This window comes from Petaurus breviceps, unplaced genomic scaffold, assembly GCF_028583685.1.
Source record: "Petaurus breviceps papuanus isolate PSGF00001 unplaced genomic scaffold, PetGlider_PUasm1.0 38, whole genome shotgun sequence".
Lineage (NCBI taxonomy): Eukaryota > Metazoa > Chordata > Mammalia > Diprotodontia > Petauridae > Petaurus > Petaurus breviceps.
In genome coordinates, this window is record NW_027186304.1 from 28,437,309 (window position 1) to 28,455,297 (window position 17,989).

Genomic DNA, 17,989 nt, shown 5'->3' on the forward strand with positions numbered 1-17,989 from the left:
CATTTTCTTCTCCAGTTCATTTTACAGATGAGGAAACTTGAGACAAACAGGGTTAAGTGATTTACCCAGGATCACACAGTTAGTAAGTGTCAGAGACCAGATTTAACCTCAGGAAGATAAATCTGGAGTGAATCCTGATTCCAAGTCCAGTGTTCTATCAAATATATCACCTACCTGCCCCCTTTAGATATATTGTGTTATTTGATTCTCACAACTTTGTGGACTTTTGTTTGTTTAATAAGATTTAAAATAATTTTCTGACTTTGACAAGAGATAGAATGTCTAAATAAGGTGGCCATTATTTCTAGACTTTTGCAGTGTTGGGCATGAAATGTTTATGTTACTTTGTTGATGTCATTATTTAAACCTTCTGCCTATATTTATAGTTTGTACAAACTATAATATGCTATGAGTTTTTAGGGTTTTTTTTTTCTTGGACAGTTTTACAAAATCAAGCCACGGGTGTAGTTATTACTTACTACCTTTGCTTCATTTGCCACTTAAAAATGAAGATTGTCCTTAGGATTGATCCTGCATTCACAGGCACTGATTGGTCATGTTGTTGACCTTAGTTCCTTAGCTTACTTTTCAAAGAAACACTTCAGGGTGATAATTTGATGGAAAGAAACCTTGATGTATCTTTTTGTATAGTACTTCATAGTCTAATGAATCATTGGATTCCTAGTCATGTTAATACACACTAGTTTTGGAATCTTGGGTGAGTCATTTAACCTCTGTGAATTTCAATTATCTGGAAAATGAGATAATAATACCAGCCTTGTGGGATTATTGTGATGATTGTTTGAGAGAGAGAGAGAGAGAGAGAGAGCGAGTGTGTGTGTGTGTGTGTGTGTGTGTGTGTGTGTGTATAAAAGCAACATTAAATTGACTAAAGCATAAAATTTTTGTTCTGGTTTCCCACTTTGATTTCTCTACTTTCTTTTAAAGTATATTTTAGCCTGTAGTATTTTTTAATGGTTTCTGCTTGGAAAATAATCATAACACTACTACCAATCCTTTATTTACTCCTTGATATCATAACTGTAGTTGCCTTGGTTCACATCAGCAACAAAAAGTAGAACTCAAAATCGTTCCAAAATTTTGTCCCAGTTTCTTCTCATTTAGATGACACTTTAGGATACACTGGGAGCGCTAAAGAATCATGGCCATCAACTAGTTTAATATGATTGCATATAAAGGCCTTCATTGCATAAAGTAATTTAAATGGATTCAGGCTATAATTCTTCCTTATAATAGTTCTATGTTACTGGCAGAAGTCTAGAACATAATGGAATAATTTTCCCCAAGGCAGGGCAAATTTGGGTGATCATCATGATATGACTCTTCCCTTTTTCCAGGTGATTTTAAAAGAATGTGGGAGCAGAGGAGGAGGTGGTTCTGCCAGCTGTTGATAAAAATGATCCAAGATTCATATGCATGATCTTAACCCATGAGTATTCCTATTTATTGCCATGGTTAAAAAAAAAGTGCCGTTTTCTTCCAAACATACCTCTTAGGCTGAACTTTTTGTTTGTTCATTTTTAATGCTAGTTTCTTCAAAGCTATTTTTGTTTATTATTTTCATTTTACTTGCAAGTAAAAAAAATTTGGGTAGGGATCTGCAACTGGTGAAATTTTTTCTGGAACTTAATCCTGGCACTTTTCACTGGGGACTAAAACTCATAATACCTTAAAAAAGCCTGTCCATATGACCAACATTTCTAGTGAGTCATCAGAATGTTTAGTAAATGTCTGTGACTGTTTACATATGAAGTCTGTCATATAGGAACATAGGATTTCTCTAATGAAAATGTCCTCAAGATACATGAATCTTTAATGGAAACCCAATTGTGGTATCCCAGATTATAAATTAATGCTTTGAAAGGATTATGTAGTATAGTGGAAATGGTACTGGATTCAAAGACTTTCATCCCAGTCCCAGGTCTAGGGCCACTATTAATTAACTCTGGGACATTGGCCAAATCAGTTAATCTCTCTAAATGTCATTTTTCTCCTCCATAAAATAGTTATTCATCACCTACTATGCAACTATGTGAACAGAGCACTCAACCTGGAGCCAGGAATACCTGAGTTCAAATCCAGACTTAAATACGTACTAGCTGTATGAAGAAGTCATTTTACTGTTGCCTTACTTTCTTCAACTGTAAAATGGGAGTGATAATAGTACCTATGTCCAAGGGTTGGTGTGAGAATCAAATAAGATAATATTTATAAAGTGCTTTGCAAATCTTAAAGTGCTATATAGATACTATTATGTCATAGGATTGGTGTGAGCATTAAATAAGATGATTTATGGGATAGCACTTTTGTAAATCATAGTACTCTATAGAGCTATAAATTGCAGTGATGATGTGATATGGATAAGAAGAAAAACTGACATAATGTTTGTTATTTCTTCTGCTTTCTCCCCCCAGGACTCTGAAGGAGTGGAAATTATGTTAGGAGTTTGTGCAAGTGGTCTTTTGATATATCGAGACAGACTTCGAATTAACAGATTTGCCTGGCCAAAAGTTCTGAAAATTTCTTACAAAAGGAACAATTTTTACATAAAAATCAGACCAGGAGAGGTAAGTAAATATATGCTGTTATTTCCATTTGGGTACGTTCTTTTTTTTTCTTTTTTTGCTTTTTGGAGGGCAACTGGGGTTAAGTGACTTGCCCAAGGTCACATAGCTAGTTTTGTGTGTGTGTGTGTGTGTGTGTGTGTGTATTAAGTGTCTGAGACCAGATCCGAACCCAGGTCCTCCTGACATCAGGGCCGGCGCTCTATTTACTGCGCCACCTAGCCACCCCATTTGGGTAAGTTCTTGATATCATAGGCAAACTGAATTATAAGTTTTCAAAAGCTTTCACTACTGATATGTAATCAATTTCAAGAACCTGGAAGGATTTGTTGCAGTTTTTCTGATAATCAGAAATATGTTAAATATTTCTTTCATTTATGTTCTCTTGTATCCTATTTCTTCTATCATCTAACTTGTTTCCGGGATTTTTCATAGAATCACAGAATCTCAGAGCTCAAAGGGACTTCTGAAGCCATCTAGTCAACTCTAGTCAAAGACTTCTTTTACAAACATCTGACAAGGACGATCTATTCTTCATTTGAAAACATGTGGTGATGGGAGGCCCATTATGTCCTGAGTTAGTCCATTCCACATCTGTACAACTCTGCTATTTGTAATCTGTAAACATTTCTCCTAATTCTGCCATCTAGTGCCAAGCAAAGGACATCACTTTCTTTTCAACATGACACTCTAAAACTTCTGAAAAAGTCTAATTTTTCTTTGTAACAGTATCATTACAAACTCTGCCTTTTCTCATTCTCATTGACCTTTATGGAGGTTTTTATACCATCAACCACTTCTTCTTCCTATATATTTTCTCTTTCCTTTGCTTCCATGACACTGCTCTCTCATAGTTCTCCTGTCTGATCACTTCTCATTCTCTTTTACTGAACCCTCATTTGCCTACTGCTCTTTAACCATATGTGTCCCCATCCTTTGCCCTCTTTTCTTCTCCTTTGATAGTCACTGTCTCTTGTTGATCTCATCTCCTTAGTTGGGTTCAATATATTTTTATCATTTTAACCCCAGATAATGATTCAACCCTTAACTCTCACTTTTAAATTCTACCTGTTAGATATCTTCACCTAGATACAGCATTATGGAAATCATTACCTCCAGAGTTGGAATTTGAGTATATATTCTTGATTCCTACAGTTTAGTCTCCTTTCTATGTCATATTTTATCCAGATTGTCCTCCATTTTCTTTCTCTGGGCACCTGCACAGTCTTACATGCCTGGAATCTCCTTGTTTCTGTTAAGAATTGTTATCTTCCTTCAAAATCTGATGCAAAGCATTGCCTATCCTGCTCCCAGCCATCCCTAATTGTTCTTGTTCACTAGGTTGTGAAATTACCTTATGTTTATTTATCCCTATACATGTTGTATCCCACTCCCACCCCCACAAGGGTAATGTAAGCTCCTTGAGGGAATGAGACTGGTACCTTTTTTGTTTTAGAACCTCCATTGCATGGCATACTGCTTTGCATATAGTGTTTGCTTAAATAAAGAGTTTCTGAATTGCATTGAGTCTGGGCTAAAGCATGCCTATTTGCCTCAATAGTCTTTGCATGGCATGATTTTAACTCTCCTCACCATCTTACTCACCTGCTCAGACATGTTGCAGTTTGTCTTTCCTAAAGTGGTTTTCACTGAAGTGATTGGATACAGTAGATGTAGGGTCCAGTGCAGTAGGACCATGATTTTCTCCATTTTGAACACCATAGTGTTGATCAGGCAGCTCAAGAACACTTTCTGCCCTTGTAATGCTGCACCATTGACTCTGCTAGTGCTTGGACTCCACTAACGACTCAATGGCAACTGTTGTCTAGTCGTGTTCACTGCTTGTTTGTTTTTTTTTGACAGTGGATATGGGATTTTACATTGAAATGAGAAAACATTTGTGAAGCACTTTTCAAATCTTTATAGCACCATCAAAATACTAGCTATTATTTTCACTATTAGATTTGATCTTATTAGAAATTGCCCATCATTCTAGCCTGTCAAGAACTTTTTTTTTGCACTTTTTGGAGTGGAGAAGGTAGGGTAATTGGGGTTAAGTGACTTGGCCAAGGTCACATGGCTAGTTTTGTGTTAAGTGTCTGAGGATGGATTTGAACTCAGGTCCTCCTGACTCCAGGGCCAGTGCTCTACTCACTGTGCCATCTAGCCACCCCCAAGAACTTTTAAAATTCCAATTTTGTCATGCATTGTGTTGGTGATTCCTTACAACTTCCTGTCACCTGCTCCTTTGGCAAGCATTCCATCTCTTCTTTAACACTAGTAATTAGTTTTTTTAATTGAATAGAAGTGGACCAAGGATATCAATCTCATGACATTCATTAGAAACTCTCTTCTAAATTGACTTAATCATTGATCACCATCAATGAATTACTTCTACATCCACCAAACTAGATAATCATCCTAAGCATATGCTAAAACTCAAATGTAGTTTGTCTTTGGAATTCCTCTGTTCTAACAAATTAATTAATTATATGTATAAAGGAGATAAGTAGCCTGGCATGGCTTTATCTTCCTATCCTACAGTGATAAATCAGAAGTGGCTTCTGATCACTCCTTCCCTCTATAAATGTTCACTATCTTTGAATTTCAGTTTTCTATCTTGATTTCCAGTTCTGTACCTAAGTGGAAATGCAAGGTTCATTAGTAATTTTATCTCTTACAAATTAATGCATTAAAGAAACCCTCAGTTTTCACTTTGTTAGTAATAATTTTTCAGGTAAATATCATGTTTCTTTTGTGTGCATGTGTGTGAACCATGTGAATTCCAGAAAAATTTCATGTGTACTTTGGTCCTTACTTAAAAATTGGATGTGTTTAGCCATTGGGCAGCAAGGTGCAAGAATGATATAGTAGTACTAATGAAGTTCTTTCAATCTTCAGTGATTTAACTGTTCTTACATTCAGTACAACAATCATTCAGTGCCTACTTTAACCAAAGAATTGTGCTAAATAAATACTGTTGATACCAGAGTACAAATATTTTAATACAGTGGAGGCCCAAATCCTTCACATTTGGCAAGATAATTCATATTAGATAAAATTAAATCACCAAATCAGCAGGGTATATACTGTTAGGCAAAGGATGAAATGCAAGAATTTCACAGAATCCTTGAGAATTTTATTCATTCACTAGACAAATACTAACAAGGAATTGGGTTATATGCTTTAACCGGACATCTAACTCCATTGTAAGAAGAGAATATCTAAATTTAGCACTTAGTTAATAAGCATTCACGAAATGCTTGAACACTGGGGATACAGAGAAAGGTGGGGAAACACTTTATATGCATGTATGATTTTCATGCAGCAAAATTGAATATTTTCTAAGGAAAGATCCTTAGTTCCTCTAAGTCTGATGTGTGGAAGATTATTATAAGGAAGAAGAGATATTTCTGTGAAAATTGGCTTTCCTTAAAAGCTTAAAATATATGAAGGCCATTAGAAATTTGGTGAGTCAAATGTAATTATGTGAGGATTCTAATGATCTTTGCAGACTATTTTGAAGGCTATTACATTTACATGTCATAGCAACCATTGTATAGAATTCTTTATGGAAAAATCAATGTTTGGTTGAATTTTTTTTTTCTTTTTCTTTCCCTCATCTAGTTTGAACAATTTGAAAGTACCATTGGTTTTAAGTTGCCAAACCATCGAGCTGCAAAACGTTTATGGAAAGTATGTGTTGAACACCACACATTTTTCAGGTAAATAGAGATCTTTTCATTTTTTTTAACAGCTGTAGAATAAATCACCTAATGAAGCAAATTGTTAGCAATTGTGCTAAGGAAGATTTCTTAGAGGAAGAAATAGAATTTAAAATTCAGAAGTTGGTATTTCTTTACCAACTCAAATTCATGATTTGCAAAGCAATTAGTTTGGGGGCTCATACATTTTTATTCCGAAGTTTCCAACACTTTCCTAACTTTTCATAGTTTCTACCTCAATCTTTTCCCTGGCACTATTCCTAGAGTCCTCTTCTTTTTCTTTTCTATAATATATTAATCTTCTTTTCTCAGAACATTTCTTCCATTCTTTATTTCTTTGAAATTTACCCATCACTACCCTAGATTTCAATCTCTCCTTCTTACCTATGTAATTAAAAAAAAAGAAATCTCTGCCCATAAAAACCAGCCCACGGAACGTGACATGATCCGCTTAGGGAAATAACTGTTTTCGCTCATTAAAGCCGCCTGATTGTTTTTGTTCTTCAGAGAAATGGCGTTTGAGTTGTATGGTACTCCTCTTGCCAAATCAATTTTCTTAGCCTGATGTTTATATGATAGTTTATTGAAACAGAAGAAGAAACTCTAGTATTTTACTTTCCATAAGGGTGTGTGTTTGTGTGTGTGTGTGTGTGTGTGTGTGTGGAGAGAGAGAGAGAGAAGCACTTAATAATTATTCTTTCCCCTGACACTTCTTAGGCTCTTATTACCAGAAGCACCGCCAAAGAAATTCCTTACCTTGGGTTCCAAATTCCGCTATAGTGGCAGAACACAAGCCCAAACAAGGAGAGCTAGTGCACTGATAGACCGACCAGCACCTTATTTTGAGCGTTCGTCTAGCAAACGGTACACAATGTCCCGCAGCCTAGATGGGGGTAAGAGCTATTAACTAACTCACTTTAAAATTATTACTAGTTATGATGTGCTCAAGAAAGAGTCATGAGCTTTCTGTAAACTCAGATTTCCTCCTCTTGTGATAAAAGAAAAGCTGTTGTATACGACTAGATGATAATTTTTAAACTAATAAGTCTAACTACAGCCTCAATTTACATATTTTTTCCGGTTTTGTTTAGAACAAAATGTAGATAGTGGGTTGTAGGAAATAAAGAACCCAGTTTCTTCATGGTAGGCTAACCTGTTTTGATTGCTATGGGATGGGACTGGACTTGTGATTTCATTGGTGTAGGGAAATTCTCTATGCCAGTGCATATCTCTGAACCTGGGTTGCAATTTATAATTTTATAGAGTTGCCTGAGAGAGGCTAAGTAGTTTGCCCAGTGTCATACATTTAGTATATATTAAAGGCAAGACTTAAACCCAGGACTTCCTGACTCCAAGGCCAGTTCTCTATCCACTCCATATCATCTTATCTCTTAGCTTTTTTTGATAATTCAGGAAATTTTTGATTCAAGAGAAAGATGTGTTATAACACCTAAAAATAGTGGTCATAGAATATATGAGTAATATGAATCTGTTGCAGGTCAACCCTGTATAAATCTTCGGAGCAGGTTTATTGACAGTTCCAGAAAGTTAACATTATGTTAACATGTGTCCTAGCTTTCAAGTAATAAATATAATTTTGTTTTTAATAATTTACTAATAATGGTGGATAGAAATGATCATACTAGACTCTGTTGCCTGTTATAGAAGCTACATTAAGGGCTTAAAGTTAATGTCATTTGTTGTAAATAAAAGAAAGAACTGCTTAATAACCAAACTAACTTAGGGCCATTACTTGCTATTGATGATTAAGTCAAATGAATGTATGGTAAAATTGTACTGATACATGATTATTTCAGAAATTCCTATTAGGAAATAATGTTACCTGTATTGTAAGTACTGTTCCTACCTCTCAACTCTTTCCTCCTCTACTTCTGCCCAATTGTTATGGAAGGGAGATATTCCTAGGGGAAAACTCAGAATACATTTCCACATAGAAATATTGTTATCCACGATAGATAATTCAATACAATTCAGATATGGTTGTTGATGAAATTGACTCTCATGTTATACTCCAAGATATATTAAGTCACCAATTGTAGCATTGTTTCTTTGGGGAAATTTATTCCATATTAGAGAGAAACAACTTACATTTATACTTTTGAAACACAAATCTATCCACAAATTGGGACTACCAATAACTGAATACAGAATAGAATACCCCAATTACTTTTTCTAGATTAATAATTTCCACTTCTCTCTATTTATCATTTGGCTTCCTTAATCACAGACTCTGAGTTCTTTCCTTTATATTAAACTTCTAAGAAATATAAGTGATTAAAATCATGTCTTTTAAAATTTTATTTCACTGTTGGATGTTTGTATTGTATTTTCTTAAGAGATCATGTTTGTTTTGAATGTGGTTGTAGTAATTATTTTGGTATGATATTTGTTGCTGTGAAAGGGAAAAACATTGTCAAGTATATGTGCTAATAACATCCTATCTCTTCCTTTCCCTGCCCAAAATGATGTTAGTATGTCTTGTCTCTCATGGATTGGGATTGTGCTGATTGCAAGCTGGGAAATGCATGTTGAAGCATAAACTGCTTTTTTGCTTAGCTGCATTGTATTTAAGATAGCAAGTCCAGAGAAATATCATTAGTTAAAGAAACTTTTTGAGCCCTTTTAAAGGAACTTTTAAAATTTAGGCATGCACTCTGAAGAAAAGTGAATGCTTAGTGAAGTGATTTTGCTATTACAAGGATTTTAAGGATCCCTTTCAACATTTTGTTTTAGTATCCAAAGTTCTTTAAATCAAACACCAATTGCAACTCATTCTTTGTTTGTTTGTTTGACTATTGTGTATTTGGAGACAAATTTGTTAAGTTTTGATAAATGTTATGACCTTCAAGTCCTAAAATGATTAGCACTAGATTTTTGCAATTTAATTGGGTCTTTTTAATTCAAACATTTTTCATAACATAAAAGGACATTTCTTAAATCTTAGATGCTCTGCATGCATTGTATTTGCATGGCTTCCATTTAGCATCTGTTTGTCATACTTCCCAAGTATAATACAAGTGCTTGTTACCCTTCAGTGCTGCCAGGTTACCTTACAATGGAGATTCCAATGTTTCTCATCTTCATTTGATCAGTTACCACTTGTTTTATTCATCTCTGGCTAGATAGTGGTGTTTATTTATCATGATGACTTAAATACATTGGCGATCATGTTTCCATGTATTCTGGGGACATTTTTAAAAATAAAGATCATCATTGATATAGTACTTGTTAATGAAAGACATTTCCAAAAATATAATAAAGACATTTTTTTTCAAATCTAACACCAATTCCTGGCCATGGATATTGAAGCAAATGTATCTACTAAAAAGAACTAACATTGAATGGGCTGAACTACAGGAGTTGCTGCTTGGTATTTGATTGTCTGTAAATGGACTTACAGGAGAGGGTCAACTCAGACTTTTCCTCCTGTATTTCCAGTTGCTTTTAAACTCTTACATCTTCAGAGCTCTTTCTTTAAAATTATTACTTACCATTGAGCATGGGGATTGGCTAAAATCATTCTGATGGTTTTATGTGATTAAGCACTTAAAGAATTTGCAAACATGGGTATGCAAAATATAGAAATGCTATGTGTGCCCTTAGGCTTAAGTATTCACTAAGCAAACTTCATCAGCCAGTTTTCTAAGCTTTCTGACATGTGGGGAAATTTTTCAGTAATAATTGTGATATTTTTACCTTGCCTTTTAATATTTTGCAGAATTAACTATTTCAGATTTTTTTATATTTGCTTTTAGCATCAGTGAATGAAAACCATGAAATATACATGAAGGATTCTATGTCTGCTGCAGAGGTTGGTACTGGCCAGTACGCCACGACAAAGGGCATCTCTCAGACCAACTTGATAACAACTGTGACGCCGGAGAAAAAAGCAGAAGAAGAACGTGATGAGGAAGAGGACAAGAGGAAAAAGGCTGAGGAAGTCACTCCAGTCTCAGCAGTACGGCATGAAGCAAAGGTAGATTTTTCTAGGCTTCTTCTGCAGTTTGCTCACTGTTCTGGGGACTACAAAGCCATTATTAGAAGTAAGCAAAGAATGTGTTAAGTCTTGGGATGACACTTATTTCAACATTGGTCATATAAATGTTTTCAGCTTCATCCATTTACTTATTTTTACAATTCTTGTTTGCTTCTGAAAAAATTCCTTTTTTTTTAAACAACTGAGGTTCTGTGTAAGACTTTCAACAGCTAATATTGGTCATATAAATGTTTTCAGCTTCATCCATTTACTTATTTCTACAATTCTTGTTTGCTTCTGAAAAAATTCCTTTTTTTTAAACAACTGAGGTTCTGTGTAAGACTTTCAACAGCTAATCCAAAAATGTGTCTAAAATTTGACTTTATAATCATATAACAATTTGCAACTTGGATTCTTAATTTAGACTCAATAGTTGTTTTCATATATTTGTTTCTGGCCCCATTTTCCTATTCCACTACTTAGTATATATTTTTTTTCTATTAACAAAAGTATAAAATTGCCATTCCTCTGTTTAGATGTGATGAGTAGCTATAGTTTGTACATATATGACTTCCCTTTCCACGGATCTTATAAATGCCAAATAATATGGTCCTATGGAAAGGCTCTCATTTGAGGACAAAGCTAAGCATATAGAAACTTGGCACCAGAAGTTGACTAGCAGGTGATAAATTTTAGTTTGGCCACAGCAATGGAGGAAGCATGCAGTACTGCATCTCAGCAATTAGCAACTGTGTATTTGTATTAAATAGGGAAAGCAAAACAAAAGCGACCTAGGAAGCCAGGTTTGAACCTAGAGACAAACCTCTTCCTCCTCATTATTATTATTATTGCTATTTTATCATACTGTTGATTAGTTCTTGCTACTTGTTTAGTCTGTAAGTCTTTTTCTGATGATCCGTATTTCAGGCACTGTAAGACAACCTTCCAACTAAGTTAACTCAAACTTTATAAATCTTGCTGGAAATTTGGTAAATAATAAGTAAGAGAAACAAGCAGGAAGGTGGTACTTCTGAAACGAGTAGAGCTATGAAGTCAGCAATGATAGCTGACATATGTTGAAATCATAGTCATTGCCTTTACGACCAAATAACATCTGATTATGGCCATTAGTGGAGAGATAGTTTGCAGAACTTTAGAAGAGCCCTCTCCCCCCCCCCAGAATTACATAGGACTGTGGTCTTCAGGATAGTCACTCTTCAAATACAGATGACTAATATAGTAGATATAACGTAAGATTCGGTAGAAAATGGCACTTCTGATTATTTTTTCCTGGAACATCTTTAAATAGAATGCATCTAAATAAAAGCCTAGAATGTTCAAGTGTGCTAAGTTATATTAAATGATGATCTCACCTGTTATTTTTCTATAGGGTAGTAATAGTTAATTTTCCTAGATGCCATGTTTTCTTGGCTCGAGAGAAAAAAATTAACTAGATACTAAAATGTAGCTATAGCAGAACATAAGGTCACGAGTTTTCAGATTATATGTAGTCTTCCTTAAAGACATTCATTTCAACTTTAAGATAGTTTATTTAATATTTCATTTCTTCATTTGAATTGGTCTATAAATAAACAAATAATTTAGTTTTTCTTTTTTAAATTTGAGGCAGTCTAGCTGAATGACAGTGTATAGTTCTATGCTAATTTTTTGATAGCTTCATGCTGTTTATGGCAGCTGTACAATTTGAATACAATTGGAAGCATTCTTTTTAGTTGACTTTAAAATAGTCACTTAGTTGGAAAGGTTTTTTAAAGCAAGTACTAATTGTATTAACTAAAACACGGAGCAGTAGGTTGTATCCATTTCTGATATAAACCATTCCACAAAATCTGGTATTTTTGAAATGTTTTACTTGAATGAGAACTGATTAGAATTGTGACTGAAATGCACTCAAGGAAAGTATCAATAGTCATCATAAACACGGCAAATCTACAGATCCTAAAAGCTTGTGCTTTGGGTGTGTGAAATGACACTGACCCAGTAATTGAAGTACATTAACCCTCTTTTACAATGTTTCATTAACAAATGTTCCTTAGCAAGTACTTTGCTCAAGACTAGGGCCCAAAAGCATGACCTGACTGAATTTTACGTGTCCTTTCCATCCCTTGAGATATTGTCTTAGTTCTACTTTTGAAGTAATGCTTCAGAGTTTTGTTTTTAGAAATATTTTCACCTCAAATATCATGAAATGTGTATAAATCATGATTACTATATAATTTCTAAAATGCAGGTAGTTTTAAGCCCAATAATAAAGATGTTATGCTTCTCTTTGTAGCATATACGATCCCTTCTATGCACTTGGCAGTCGAGTGTAAGCCAAAAAGGATGATTTCCATTCAGAAGCCTGTTAGCATTAGAAATCAACTTCATATAGACTCATAGTTACAAATATTTTTCATGTCTAATGTGATTATCTTTTCATATGTCACAGAAGGAGAAACACAGGTTTATATCTGTTATACTATAGCACAGGCCTTACTTGTACCATGTCAAGATTTATTTTCAGTTTTTCGGCCAGCTGAAATAGCAGTAACATTTCTTTCAACCAGAGGTCAGGGAAAGGTTCTTGAAAGTCTTGGTATCTCAAGTTGTCAAACACATTTATTTCTGTTGTCACACCCCAAAAGCTTTCCGATGTGTCTTAGTGAAAGTATTTTTAAAATCTGTCATGGCAGAAATTTTACAGCCATTTGAATTCCATAAAATCTAGAGTGAAACGTGAATAGATTCCTGTTTTGTAGCTTTTTAAAATGTGTATTTGTATATGTATAGACTTGTATATAACTGCCACTCAGTTTTCAGAGGTATTAGTTTAGTCATAACTGCCCATGATAGAAAAAAATAAAAGAAGTTCAGATTACCTCATGGTTGCTAGAAAATGCTTCCCTGCCTGCCTGACCCACTTTCTAGGGCTCTTGCTTTCCCAGCTCTCCAGATTTCCCTGAATTTGACAGGGCAAGCCAAGGGGGAGAACAGGTAAATAGGCCTCACTGATCCGGGATATGCACCTGTTCCTAAGTAGGCCCTGAAACTCATTACCATACATAAGGTTAGGCTTGAAAATAAATACTAATTCATTAATACCAGCGGCACACATTATATGAAATGTGTATGAAAGGTATGTTCCTTTTTATGTGAAGTGGCCTTTCATGTAGCCAGAGGAAGGAAGCTGCCTTTTGGAATAAAGATTCAATTGCATGAAATAGCCTGCCACTGCCCTGACCTAGATGTCATTGAGAGGCCTCTGGAGTCAAATATGGTTTTTCATCCATTATTGGACACCTCCAGTTTTAGGTGCCAATGTCATGGTTGTGTAAAATGCCCATGTGCTTAGGATGGGATTTGAACACAAGTGATAACTATATGCTTTAAAAAAGTGTTTATGGTAATTACAAAAACTATTTACTATACATGAAATATACTTCGCATTGGAAGCTCTTTGTAAAATTATTAATTTGTTTTCAACATGAAATTTCCTTTGACCTATTTCAGTTGTGAGAGGTTTTACCTGGGATTTTTTTTCCTTTATTATTTAGAAACCAGATTCGCAAAAGCATTGCCATAAAAGCTACTCATACCTCCTAACAGGAGTCTTCAAATTAAGAATATTAATAATGATAGTATGTCAGATTATTCATTTTTTGGGGAGGAGGGAACTTTATAACTAATTTCTTTATGCTTTAAAGCTTCCTTTGAAACAGGGAGAAGTAGATAATGTTTTACAGATGGTAAAACTGAAGTGCAGAAAGGTTATTTTTTGCTCAAGTTCCCACCTTGGTGGAGTTAAAGCCTAGAGCCCAGGTTTCATTATTCTCAGAAGGGAAAGGAATAAAATTTTTACAGAGCCTACTATGTGTCATGCACTGGGCTAAGTATTTATTTTACAAATATTCCTTCTTTTGATCCTCACAACAACTCTGTGAGGTGTGGTGCTATTATAATCTGTTACATCTGAGGAAACTGAGGCAAAAAATTTTGAGTGATTTACCCAGGGTCATGCAGCTAGTAAGTATCTAAGGCCATATTTGAACTCAGATTTTCCTGGATCCCAGCCCAGCACTCTATCCCCTGAGTCATTAGCTGCCTCTGAGCAGAACATTGTTTGTTCTTCTAGATATAATGAGATTTAGATAAATCATATAGTGGAGGTGTTTTTGTGTTGAACAACAATTTGAATTGCCCATATCATAATAAAATGACAAGGCTGTCTGACACATTGCGGTGAAGTTGAGTCTTACCTTTCTTTGGACACTCTAGACAAAAATAAGATAAGAAATCATCCACAGAGATGGCCTGTTCTCATTAGGTTAATAATGACAGGAGATAAGGCAAGACATACTCTCCTTATGAGCTAACCATTATACCAATGAGACATACTTTAAGGAATGTATAATAGTTCTTACTCTCTCTTTTATCCTAATTTTTCCTAATTCATTTATTAAAAAACCAGTTGGTGTTTTCATTTTAAGTTATATTTATAGGGACCAAAAAAATTCACAGAAACTCGGATTTTTGTGAGTGATTTTTAAAATATCTGATTTAAGATGCTTTTAGCTAACTGGGTAGAAATTCACGTATATCTGTTTCAGATTACTCTTTGATATTGTGGCCCAGTCATATTAGCCTTTTGAAAAGGAATGAGGCCAGAAATTTAAATTTTAGCAGCTCACTCGATTTCGAACTCGGTGAAAATTTTGTACCATGTCAAGATTTATTTTCAGTTTTTCGGCCAGCTGAAATATCAGTAACATTTCTTTCAACCAGAGGTCAGGGAAAGGTTCTTGAAAGTCTTGGTATCTCAAGTTGTCAAGCACATTTATTTCTGTTGTCAAACTCCAAAAGCTTTCCAATTATTTTGTTGTGTCTTAGTGAAAGTACTCTTTAAATCTGTTGTGGCAGAAATTTTACAACCATTTGAATTCCATAAATCTAGAGTGAAACATGAACAGATTCCCGTTTTGTAGGTTTTTAAAATGTGTATTTGTATATGTATATACTGATATATAACTTCATAGGCAGGCTAACAAAACAATTGTTTGTATATTTTTTTAAAAATTTGTAATCATTAGCCATTCATGACAATTTTGGCATGCAGCTTGAATATTTTTTTTAATTCTGTGAACAACCCTAGTGCTAAAATTCTTGTTTTATAATTTTATACTTATTCCTAGAAGAAAATGAACTAATTACTATTTTCTTTTTGTCCTTTTTGCACCTTTTTTGCTGCTTTCTCTTTCTGTCTATTTCTCTCTCTCTCATCAGTCACCTTGGCTTGGCAACAGTTCATTTTCCTCCTCACCATCCTCATACAATGGTCCCACTGCATCTCCGGCAACACTCCGTAGGAGATGTAAGGAGAATGTTCAAAAAGCACTAGGTTGTGAGCCAGCCAAAGACACTGGGCAGACTCGTGGTGAGCCTGACTTGGATTCTAATGGGAAAGGGAAAGCTTACGCAGGGGATCAAGACCTGGCCTTTAGCTACAAACAACAAACTTGCAAAGGTGCAACGCTGTTTTCCTTCTCCTTGCAACTCCCGGAGTCATTTCCTTCTCTTCTAGACGATGATGGTTACCTCTCTTTCCCCAACCTTTCTGAAACCAACTTTCTCCCTGCGAACTTGCAGCATTACCTCCCGATTCGTTCTCCATCGCTTGTGCCCTGTTTCCTCTTCATCTTTTTCTTTCTGCTGTCCGCTTCTTTCTCAGTGCCGTATGCCCTCACTCTTTCCTTCCCTCTGGCTATGTGCCTCTGCTACCTGGAGCCCAAGGCAGCCTCCTTGAGCGCCTCACTAGACAATGACCCGAGTGACAGTTCAGAGGAAGAGGTGTGTACCTCGGCATAGAACACACTTCCTTTTTGTGTTCAGTGCTTCAGTCCGAAATAATGTTAGGCGGCTGCTTCGATAGTGGTCCTACTTTCAGAGCCTCATTTATTGTCTGTGCCAATATGTTAAGAGGTTTTGTGTGTTTGAGAGTATAACATGGTCCCCAGGGTTAGGCACAACACCTTGTGTTTTGTCATAGTCTGGGTCCAACTTGGGAGATCCCTCAGTTCTCCAAATGCATTATGCACCAGGCAACATAAATACTAAATCAAATCTGAAATCCCCTTAAAAGTTCTAATTTAGTCATTAACATCAGGAAAAATCTACCAAAAAAGATATATTATATGTAAACTAAGTACAAAATAAAAAAATAAGAATGAAGGCATTTATGTTGGTGTGAAAAATACTCTGATTTGCTCTTATATAATGACTGTAAGGTAGTTAGGGTCTCAATCATACTATACTCATACTATACTTGGGCACCATCAGGCCAATAAGTAAAGAGGAGAACCCTATATAGTCATTTCCAGTGATACTTCATCAGGAGACATGTGATGGACCACTTGGAGCTAAAATTTTCAAGTCATTTGCCTGTGGATTAGCAAGACCAGTCCCATGTATTTTGTGTCAATGAAGTAGAACAGGCAAGCTTTTAAACTGATGACAGAGTGAGGGCCCACAGATCCAAATACACACTGAGAATGTTGGGTGAGTCTAGTAGCCCAGCATGGAACAGTCGACCAATGGAGCCCTGCTAGGGAACTTCTGGAAATGAACTTCTAGAAAAGTCATTCCAAGATTTTAATTCTGAATTGGAAACTGCCTAAATTAACTGTGCTGCCAACAGATGACCCTTTGCTCAGCATTCTTTCTGCTTCCATAGAAATGTAAGCACCCCAGGAAATTTCATTCTGAGAAAGAGAGAATAGAATCTGCTAATCATAGACATCAGACTGTCATTTTTTTTCTGCCTAAATTTCTCCCAAGGCACCAGCTTTCATGTAAACATGAAGCATTTTATTGCAATAGATAGCACAAATATTCCTGAAGATGTATAAAACACAATACATATGTACATGTATTATTTTAAATAATAATATATATTCTCTGGAAGATATGTGTGTATATATCATAGAGATATGTGTGTATCATATATATCTTTAAGATAAATCATGAAACCAAAGCAATTCAGAAAGAAGAAAGAATGTCTTATCAGTTTTATTTAAAATATATTGATTTAGGTTTCACCTGTGAGCATAAAAGAATTAAAGGGGTGATGCTTGGGCCAATATTAAGATACAGTCTGAACCTTCTTTCCTAAACAGACAGAACACAGTGTATGTTCTGGCAGAGACTTCGGGGTTGGGAGTGAGGGAGAAAAAGTTTTACGTTGCTAAATAGGAAAGGCCACACTATATCTGAGCCACATAATAGAAGCTAATTCCATTATGTCTGTAGATCAGAAATTAATGAACTATATAGGTTAGGCTGTTAGGGTTTATAACTATAAAGAGCCTTTGTTACCTGAACACAATACCTTCCCTTTAAAAGTTACCTTAAATCTATGACCATGCTACTGTTAGTTATAACAGTAATAGTAACATTTAATGAGAGTCCGGGATAGATCAAATATGTGCTTATGTTGATCTGCTAATTTAAAACTCATTAATTTATATAAATTCTGGAAATGATCTTTTCCCCTTTACCACTAGAACCGATGACTCAGAGTATTAACATTAGCATTGGTATAAAGTTTTGCAGTTTTATGCAAAATATTGTACTTTTATATAGGAAGCCACACAGATCTTGTGCCTAATCCAGGGTATACATCTTGT

At 35.2% G+C, this 17,989-nt stretch overlaps 1 protein-coding gene across 14 annotated transcripts in view; it reads left to right on the top strand.

Annotated features, from left to right (window-relative positions):
- EPB41L3 (erythrocyte membrane protein band 4.1 like 3) overlaps positions 1-17,989 on the top strand; it is a 193,347-nt gene that overhangs the window by 152,622 nt on the left and 22,736 nt on the right. For 10 of the 14 annotated variants that reach the window (XM_069099676.1, XM_069099677.1, XM_069099678.1 and 7 more), the window contains exons 9-12: positions 2,436-2,588; positions 6,213-6,310; positions 7,028-7,203; positions 10,087-10,307. In XM_069099676.1, the coding sequence (XP_068955777.1) occupies positions 2,436-2,588; positions 6,213-6,310; positions 7,028-7,203; positions 10,087-10,307 (648 nt within the window). Of the gene's footprint in view, positions 1-2,435; positions 2,589-6,212; positions 6,311-7,027; positions 7,204-10,086; positions 10,308-15,590; positions 16,155-17,989 lie in introns of all 14 variants that reach the window. The other 4 variants (XM_069099684.1, XM_069099687.1, XM_069099688.1 and 1 more) reach the window with 2 other exon arrangements.